This window comes from Desmodus rotundus, chromosome 12, assembly GCF_022682495.2.
Source record: "Desmodus rotundus isolate HL8 chromosome 12, HLdesRot8A.1, whole genome shotgun sequence".
Lineage (NCBI taxonomy): Eukaryota > Metazoa > Chordata > Mammalia > Chiroptera > Phyllostomidae > Desmodus > Desmodus rotundus.
This window is the reverse complement of record NC_071398.1, coordinates 33327305-33336922: the sequence shown is the minus strand read 5'-3', so window position 1 is coordinate 33336922 and position 9618 is coordinate 33327305. Positions and strand designations below refer to the sequence as shown.

Genomic DNA, 9618 nt, shown 5'->3' with positions numbered 1-9618 from the left:
GCGGGCTCAGGTATGTTAGACCCACAGTCACCCCTCAGCCTTCTCGAGGTCCCGCCCACCAGCTGCGCAGCGTACCCGCGGGCATGTAGCGTGGGAACGCCCCAGCTGGGCCGCAGGCAGCAGTCAGGACAAGCTGCGAGGTTCCCAGCCTCCCAGCCTGACCAGCCCTGGCACCGCCGCCTCCCAGCTGTCGCTCGGCAACCACAGCCAAGTGGGGCGAGGGACTGAGCCCTTACTGCGGGGTCTAGGGAAAGGAGGGGCTGGGGGGCCTGGATTCCTGGATCTTAGGACTTGCTATGGTTTGCAGTGGTAACTAGGCATGCCGGACGATATTTTGAGGAGGTGTTTTGAGAGGGGACAGCAGAACTCTCCTCTTCTCGGGGGTCCCAGCTGCCCCCACCCCAGTCACCCCGGCGCCCTCTTCCTGACCCCCAGACTCTGAGGAGCCCCGGGCCCCGCCTCCCCCAGGCGCGGAAACTAGCGAGGCCCCAGGGGTTCCCATTTATAGCTAGGTTTCCACTCAGCGCGGTCCCTCCAGGACTTGGGCTGAGCAAGTTTCTTCCACTCCCTCCTTTTCAACCCCGTAGCCCCGCAACCCCAGAAGGGTGCAGGTGTCCAGCCCAGCCTAGACCCCTTCCTTCGATCCAGGTGTTTCGGCTCCCAGATCCCAGTTGGGCTGGAGCTCCCGCCCAAGGAGAGAACCGCGCCCTACTTTCTCGGATTTGTTGGGGTCTCGACCGTGGGACTTTCTTCCCGGAAAAGGGGCGGGCCCCCGGGGGCACTGGGCGCGCCGGGGCGGGGCGAATGGGATCGGACCCTCTCCGATTCTCTCAGAGACTCGGCGCGCGGACCTCGCCGGCGCTTCAGAGTCCGATCCAGCTGTCAAGCAGACTTAGGAACTCCAGGCCAGGGACAGAGGGGAGGTCCTAGCCTGGGGTGAAGAGTCGGGCGCAAAGGGGGCTCCAGGCCGGGGTGGAGGGAGGTGTGGTTCGAGGAAGCAGTTGGCGGGGGAGCCATTGCGACAGCAAGTCAACTGGATCTTGAGGGACAGACACTCACGATGCTGGTTCCCGCCCTCCTCGTCCTCTTCTTCTGCTTCAGAGGGCGTGCAGGTACCGCGAGGGGCGGGGGAGCGGTAAACACGGGAGAGGATTGTTTGCCAGTTGCTGCTTTACTGGGGTGAACGGGTCTGAGGGAGAAGTCTGGGAGCCTGGACTTCTGGGTCTGAGGGAAGGAGGATTTTGGGACTGAAGTCCCCCGTCCTGAATGAGGGAACTCTTGAATATGTTAAACTCAGCTCTGCTCCCCGCCTCCCTCATTCTCCTAGGCCTGTCGCCCCACTTCCTGCAACAGCCGGAGGACCTGGTGGTACTGCTAGGGGATGAGGCCCGGCTGCCCTGTGCCCTGGGCACATACTCAGGGCTGGTTCAGTGGACTAAGGATGGGCTGGCTCTAGGGGGTGAAAGGGACCTGCCAGGTGAGACTGTTCTCTCCATTCAGTAAGGGGCTGGCTCTGGCTCCAGGGTGGAGTTGCTGGGTTTAGGCTATAACCGAAGCATCTGTTTTGACATTTTCAGGTTTGGGAAAGTAATGGTCTCAGGTAAACATTTGGGTGTCCTCAATTTTTAGTTTATACTTTGAGGGTGACCCATGGGGTTTGGAGATTTTTATTTTTATTGTAAAATATTACAAAAATACAGAAAAGCACATAAAACATAAATGGAAGGTTTGCCCAATAAGCATAAAGTTGACACCCAAGTAACCACTACCCAGGTTCAGAAGCCCTTCTTATTCCTTTCCCCTATTATTCCCATTCCCTCTTTTCCCCAGGGGTAGCATCTAATCTGACTCTTATGGTGATTGTTTTCTGGCTTTTTTCTGAATTTATTATCCCTGAATTTAACTGACTCTGGATTGGGAGAGGGTTAGTATCTCCCTGTCCCAGCACCCACTTTTGATGTGATTCAGAACCATGGTGTGACTGCCTCTTCCTTAATGCCAGGGTGGTCCAGGTACTGGATATCAGGGAATGCAGCCAGTGGCCGGCACGACCTCCACATTAGGCCTGTGGAGCTAGAGGATCAAGCATCATATGAATGTCAGGCGACACAGGCAGGCCTCCGCTCTCGACCTGCCCAATTGCATGTGCTGGGTGAGGATCCAGCCCATTGATCTCCCTAGGGGTGCCCAGAGGGACAGCCAGTCCTAGCTGGGATTATCACAGTCCAGGGAACACAGAGGAGTGGTTGGTTAGAGCTGGGAAGATCAGGGTCTCTGAGCCCAGGATTCAGCTCTGACCCCAGATCTACCCACAGTGCCCCCAGAAGCCCCTCATGTGTTGGGCGGCCCCTCTGTGTCTCTGGTTGCTGGAGTTCCTGCAAATCTGACCTGTCGGAGCCATGGGGATGCCCACCCCACCCCTGAGCTGCTGTGGTTTCGAGATGGGGTCCAGCTGGATGGGGCTACCTTCAAACAGGTCAGATGCAAGTCCCTGTGCCAGCCCTTGCCCATTCAGGGTAATGTGGGGACTCACTCAGACCACTGGCTCATCCAGAGGAGAAAAGGGCATGGGAGGGCAGGGGTCCAAAGCTGGGACCCTTGGTGTATAATTAAGGGTGACGACTCTAGCTCCGGATTACCTGGCTCAGTCATTCATTAGTTGATTGATCTTGGGGAGGTAACTTAACCTCTTCTGTCCCTCAGTTTTCTTATCTGTACAATGAGGATAATAGTAGTATGCACCTTAGCCCTGGCTGGTATGGCTCAGTGGATTGAGTGCTGGACTGCGAAGCAAAAGGGTCGCCTTTTCGATTCCCAGTCAGGGCACAAGCCTGGGTTGCGGGCCAGGTCCCCAGTAGAGGGCGCATGAGAGGCAAACACACGTTGATGTTTGTCTCCCTCTCTTCCCCTCTCTCTAAAAATAAATAAATAAAATAAAACACAAAAACAAAAATAGCAGTATGCACCTTATAGGGTAATTGCATTGGATAAAGCAATGCTTCTAATTACCTAGAAGAGAGCATGACATATAGTAAGCACTATATAAGGGGTAGATGAAATCATTGTTATTATTCATAACCTGTAGACCCTACTGAAGGAAGGGACAACTGGGTCAGTGGAGAGCATCTTATCCTTGACCCCTTCCAGCCATGATGATGGAGCCACCTTGGTCTGCCGGGCCCAGAGCCAGGCCCTGCCTGCAGGAAAGGACACAGCTATCACACTGAGCCTGCAATGTAAGTGTAGTTGGACACTGGGCCCTGAGCCTGAGGTCCTTAATGAAATAGGTGGCTGGGATCTCAACTTCAGGGTTGAGGAAGGAAGGAGATGTGGACCTGTGGTTTCTGGGCGAATATGGAACTGGAAACCTGCCTGGACTCCCAGCTCAAGGGGAAGAGGGAACTGGGGATGGACACTCCTGGGGTGGAGAGGCTGGGAATTTGACTCTCAGGTCATCAATGGAGGTGTTCCAGGTCCTGGACCACAGCTGATTATTGACCCACCTCCACAGATCCCCCAGTGGTGACTCTGTCTGCAGAACCACAGACTGTGCAGGAGGGAGAGAAGGTTACTTTCCTATGCCAGGCCAGGGCCCAGCCTCCTGTCACCGGCTATCGGTGAGGATGAAGATCACTTTGTGCTGGGGAGGAGCTGGGGCTGGGATATTAGTAGGTGTGCTTGGGGAGCAGAGACGGCACTAACAGCCCCACCACCTCCACAGGTGGGCAAAGGGGGGTTCCCCAGTGCTGGGGGCCCGAGGGCCAATGTTGGAGGTGGTGGCAGATGCCTCTTTCCTCACTGCGCCAGTGTCATGCGAAGTCAGCAACATCGTGGGTAGCGCCAACCGCAGCACCGCACTGGATGTACAGTGTGAGCCTGGGTGTACCATGGATGTGGGCAGTAGGACCTGCTGAAATGGGCTGAGGGCTAGACCGGGGAGTGGCTGCCATGGGCTGAGGAAGGAGGTGGGGAGGGCATAGGGTGTAGGCAGAGTTTAGCTGTGTTGGGTCAATGCCAAAGTGGAGCAGGGGTGGGGCAAGGGCGTTGTGGAATGGGGGCTATAATTGGGTCCTTGAGGGTGCCATTTCTGAATGGCTGATCCCAGGTCAGAAGTTGCAGCCCCACCTGGGCATGTGACCCTTCCTTTCCTCCAGTTGGACCAATTCTGCTGGTAAAGCCAGAGCCCACGTCTGTAGACCTGGGGGAAGACGCTTTGTTTAGCTGTTCTTGGCGTGGGAACCCACTCCCACGGGTAACCTGGACCCGCCGTGGGGGCAAACAGGTAAGATCGTATGGGAGCTAGTTATGGTGGCAGGTAGTGGACGGGGCTTTCTCCCAAGTTTCTGCCCCTGACACCCCTTCATATCCCAGGTACTGGGCTCCGGGCCCACACTGCATATTCCTTCGGTGGGGCTGGAGGATGCAGGCGACTATGTGTGCAGGGCTGAGCCAGGGCTCTCCGGTCTAGGGGGCGGCGTTGCAGAGGCTAGGCTGACTGTGAACGGTGAGAAACCAGTGCTTCCTTGAGGACTGGGCAGGTCCCGGGACAAGGATGGGCAAGGGGGCTAAGTCTAATAGAGTAGGTAGAGGTTGGGCCTGGGGGTACTAGTGGGACCTAGTGAAGCGAGCCTCTGGGGGTTGGAGTTTGTTGAGGGGCCTGGCCTGGTTGGTTCGGGTTAGCGAGGAGTCGCTTTTGGGTGGGGGGCGGCCCTCTCTTCTGATTGGTCCACAATCTCCAAACCAGCTCCCCCTGTAGTGACCTCCTTGCACTCAGCGCCTGCCTTCCTGAGGGGTTCTGCCCGCCTCCAGTGTCTAGTCTTCGCTTCCCCCGCCCCAGAAGCTGTGGTAAGAAAATGTCCCTGCTCTGGTGACCCACCCAGCTGTGGTACCTGATCTCCCAGCCAGACTCCCATAACTGTGTGACTACCTCTGACTTTCCAGAAATTCTGTTCCCCTCTCTCCCTCCCCAGTTTACCCTCACCTCCTTCTTTTGTACCCCAAGGTCTGGTCTTGGGATGAGGGCTTCCTGGAGAAGGGGTCACAGGGTCGGTTCCTGGTGGAGACGTTTCCAGCCCCGGAGGGCCGAGTTGGACAGGGTCCAGGCCTGATCTCTGTGCTACACATTTCGGGAACTCAGGAGTCTGACTTTAGCAGGGGCTTCAACTGCAGTGCCCATAACCGGTTGGGTGAGGGAAGTGCCCTGGTCAGCCTGAGCCGTAGAGGTGAGACCCAGAGCCTGAAGACCTCCCAAAATTTGAGGACCTCAAACCCCTAAAATGCCACAGTCTGCAAAAAAGGCCCTCCAAATGCAGAGACCCCCCCAACCTTAGGAGCCTCAAAACTATGAGTCCCTTGAATCCTGAGATCCCCCCAAAACAGTTCCCTCAAATGCAGAATGCTAAACTGAGACACCTCTCACATTCAAGTGCCCCAAAGAAGGGAATGTTAAAACCCTTCCAATTCTAAGACTCCCTAAACCCAAAAAGTTGACTGTGGAACCCCAATTTCATGAGCCCTTAAGCCCAGAGACCCCAAGCTTGGGTACTACAAACCTTGGGTGCCCCCAAACTTGAAGAAGAGACCCTAACCCATGTCCGGAGTCCCCTATTCCCCAGTTCCTCCCTAGTCTTCTGCTCAGCCCCGTCAGACCATCCCCTCTTCTCCTTGCAGACTTGCCGCTGCCTACTGTGCAGATTGTGACTGGAGTGGCCTCCTCAGCCATGATTTTCCTTATGGTCATCACTGGGGTGGCCCTCTGCTGCTGGTGCCAAGGCAAGGGTCAGTACCCAAGCCCTACCCCAGCACCGACCGCACCCCCAACCCTCACCCGCCGACACACAAACACACACCCTCGCCCTGCTCACTGACAGGCCTGGCCTTGGGACCTGGCCCCAGTACTGCCTCTCTAGCCCCTGTAGGGGCTTGGCTCATGTTCAGGCCCTGGTTCCTCCCTGAAGCCCTAACTCCACTTCCTCAAGGTCACACTTCTTGTCCTCCTAGACCAGGGCTCTCATTGGTTCCTGGTCTCCTAACCTGATCCCTCCAGTCCTCTCTTTTCCTGCTCATTGGTCCCCACAAACTGTGACCCTGCCTCTTTGCTTACCTCTGCCTCCTTCCCTCCACTCCCACTCACTGTCCTTGGCCTCAGCCTCTTTCTCCAAGCAAAAGAATCTGGTGCGAATCCCAGGCAGCAGCCATGGTTCTAGTTCTCAGGGCCCTGAGGAAGAGGGGACAGGCAGCAGTGAGGACCAGGTAAGATGGGGTCCCCAGACCGAACCGTGCCTCTAGACTCAAATAGTAACCCAGTCCCAATCAGGCGCCTAACTCAAGATGGGCCCTATTCCCTATTCCCAGACCCCAAAGTCCCTCAAATCCAAATATGCCCTGACCAAGTTATTCCCTAGACCTAATATGTCCCCAGGGCCCTTTGTTTCCCTGAGTCTAGCCTTAGTGAGCACCCCCATCTCACTAAGCACCCTACCCCAGGGCCCCATCATGCACACAGACCACACTGACCTGGTTCTGGATGAAGAGGGGGCTTTGGAGACCAAGGTGAGTATTGAAAGGGGAGGGGCTCCCTTCTGTGTCTACAATTCTCTCCGTGCTTCTGTTCCCTCCTTTTTTACTCTTTTGCCTGAAGAGCAGGGACAGAGCCCCCTCTGCCTTCTTCCTCCTGCCTCCAGCATTATTTCACCCTCCTTCACAGCCTTAGTTTGCATATTTGCTAACTGTCCACATATCTGTTCTAGCCTTGGCCTCCATCTTGAGCCCCAGATCAGGGTTCACTTTTCCTGTGCTTTCCCCATCACAGTCATGTTTCAGGCCTCCTGGATGCCTCCTTCTGGTTGCCTCCCCCTGGTTGCCTCCCCCAGGACCCTTCCACTTAGGTCCCACATTTGCCTTACATCTCTCCAGACCTGCCCCACCTTTAGGGTCCCTTCTCTCTCTCTCTCTTCTGTACCTAGAACATGCTATTCTATTTTCTTGACTTGAAACACTCCTACCTTCCTTCCCATGCCTACCTAATTCTCTCCTTCAATTCCTCTTGTCTTAGCTCAGATAATTCTTGTTCTAGAGAACCTATGCTTCCCTCCTCATATCCCTGATCATTCTGTCCATGTTTCACCTGTCACAGCCTGGAACACTCTAACCTGGGCTTCTCCATCACAGCCCGATCACTATGCTGAAAGTTCCCCCATCAAAGCCATGATAATCTTGCCTGTGCTTCCCCATAAAGCCCCATCATCACAGTCCCGGCCACTCTGCATGTACTTCCCCCAATATAGCCCTGACCCCTCTGGGCTCTGTCTGGTGATCATTTCCCTGTTGGCCTGGTATCTCCATGAGGACAAGCCCAGGTCTGTCCAGCAGCAGCATAGGACATGTCACAAAACCAAAGCCACTGGGCTCTTGGGCAGATGTATGAGTAAATATCTTGGTCTTAATCTCTCTCTCTCTTGCTCCTTCTGCATCTCCTTCCATACTACCACCTCTTAGGAGGGCTATATCCCTGTCTCTGCCTTTTTCTGACCATCTCCTTCTGTCCCTTTGTCTTTTGTCACTGTTTTTCTGCCTTTGTCTTCCTACCAGTCTACGTATCTGTCTCTTTGTCTCTGCCTGCTCCTATTTCTGTCTTTTGCTTCTCCCTAGGTCTGGCTTGATCTCCATCAGGGGCCTTCACCCCTTTATACCCTCACATACTCACAGACCCCATTTGTCCCCTCAGGACCCAACCAACAGTTACTACAAGGTCCAAGGAGTCAGTGTGAGCCTGAGCCTTGGTAAAGCCCCTGGAGGAGGCCTCTTCCTGCCACCACCCTCTCCCCTTGGACCTCTGGGTACACCTCCTTTCTACGACTTCAATTCACACCTGGATATGCCTCCCCCCTGCAAACTGTATAGAGCCCAGGCAGGTTATCTCACCACACCCCATTCTCAAGCTTTTACCAGCTATATCAAACCCACATCCTTTGGGCCCCCAGATCTGGCCCCCGGGACTCCTCCTTTCCCATATGCTGCCTTCCCCACACCTAGCCACTTGCGTCTCCAGACTCATGTGTGACATCTCTCCAACTGAAGTGTTGGGATATTCAACTTGCCATAATGGATTGTCCTGATTTCTGAAGAACCAGAACAAGTTAGTGACCTTACTCCTACAGAACTAAACATTGAGGGGAGGGATAGATCATTACTGTTGCCTGGGTCATTGATGACAGTTTGCTCAGCCAAAGAGGATGCCCCAACCGGGGCAAGATGGCCACTATGCCTACCTATTCCCCTGTGTAAAAGAGATTCAAGATGCCAAATGGCCCCTTTAAAGAGGAATGGAGACAGGGTATGATGGGAGTTGGAGGCAGATATGGAAGTTGTCAGGCAGACACTGAAAGAAGATATTTGCATAAGAAAAAAGGTACCATAGGACAGATTAAGATGGAGGCCAGACCAGGCCCTGTCCTGGCTTTCCCTGAGGTGCACTTTGCTTAGCCAATGGAAGTGAAGCCAAGATAGCAGTTCACTCCTTGGGAACCCAAGATAGCCACCATCTTGATTCCTTCCACCATCCTTAAAGGCCTTGGAAGAATTGGGTCCAAGGAGTAAGGACAGGGTGAGATCTGTCACTGGATGGGGTGGGGATGGAATCTGGGGATAAGAAGATATATTTAGTTTAAAAAATTAAAAGTTGTGTTCAGGATTCTCTTGGCATTATCACCCTCTGTCAAGAAAGGGATCCATCAAGCCTCCCCCAAGGCCCTTCCTCTACCCTAGGCTATGAAGTGGCTGTAGGAGTAAAACCAGGGGTACCCCCAAGCCCCTAGTTATCCATTTAGCAGTCCAGGCTATTTTGATATATAGCTACACAAACATACATGTATAGATGCACAGACATGACAGAGAGAGCCTAAGGGTGGGGAAATAAAAGTGTCCTGGTCCTTAGAGCAAAGATGGAGGTCTAGACTGTTGTCCTGAGGCTCTGGGTACCTGACCTGGGTCATCGTTTAAAAGGGGTCTGGGAGGGAGGGGGTGGGTGGAGGTGGAAGAGGGTATAAGGGGGATAAATGGTAATGGAAAATACAATAAAAATGAAATGTTAAAAAAAGAGGGGAGGGCCTGGGATCCCTGATGGATAGTTCTGTGGTTAGAGTGTTGTCTGGAAACTCCAAGGTTGTGGGTGTGATCCCCAGTCAGGGCACATACAGGAATCAACCAATGGATGCACTCATAAGTGGAACAACAAATCGATGTTTCTCTCTCTTTCCTCCTCCTCTCTCTCTAAAGTCAATAAATAAAAAAATTTTAAAAGAAAAGGGGGAGAGGGGCTGGGTACTTTGTATCATGGATCCTTGAGCTAGGAATTAAAATTCTAGGCACCTGAGACCTTTGGGAAGCAGAGCAGGAGGCCTGGGACTCTTGGGTCTTAGGGGGAAAGGGCTGGGAGCTTTGTCTCGGGTCTTGAGAGTCTGGACCCAGCCAGACTCCTGGATCTGAGGAAGATGAGGACTGAGTCACAATTGCTGTGTTCTTGATTGGGGAAATTTTGGAGGCCTGTATTCTTGGCAACTCAAGAGAAGAATTTGTTTGGGCAGGGGAGTGGGGGGTTGGTTCTCCAATCCTGACAAT

General features: G+C 54.0%; 1 protein-coding gene across 3 annotated transcripts; it reads left to right on the top strand.

Annotated features, from left to right (window-relative positions):
- Positions 1 to 491: 491 nt before the first annotated feature.
- Positions 492 to 9305, top strand: KIRREL2 (kirre like nephrin family adhesion molecule 2). Of its 3 annotated transcripts, XM_024577727.4 has the most exons (15): positions 497 to 1112; positions 1328 to 1477; positions 2003 to 2152; positions 2316 to 2476; positions 3086 to 3236; positions 3512 to 3617; positions 3722 to 3870; positions 4155 to 4282; positions 4372 to 4504; positions 4745 to 4845; positions 5003 to 5222; positions 5671 to 5778; positions 6149 to 6252; positions 6487 to 6552; positions 7727 to 9305. In XM_024577727.4, the coding sequence occupies exons 1-15, from the start codon at positions 1061 to 1063 to the stop codon at positions 8060 to 8062; spliced, it is 2115 nt and encodes a 704-aa protein (XP_024433495.1). In that variant the 5' UTR covers positions 497 to 1060; the 3' UTR covers positions 8063 to 9305. The 3 variants fall into 3 exon arrangements, with proteins under 3 accessions (XP_045041336.1, XP_045041335.1, XP_024433495.1); XM_045185401.3 differs by lacking the exon at positions 1328 to 1477 and having other exon boundaries at positions 492 to 1112; XM_045185400.3 differs by lacking the exon at positions 6487 to 6552 and having other exon boundaries at positions 493 to 1112.
- Positions 9306 to 9618: the final 313 nt, after the last annotated feature.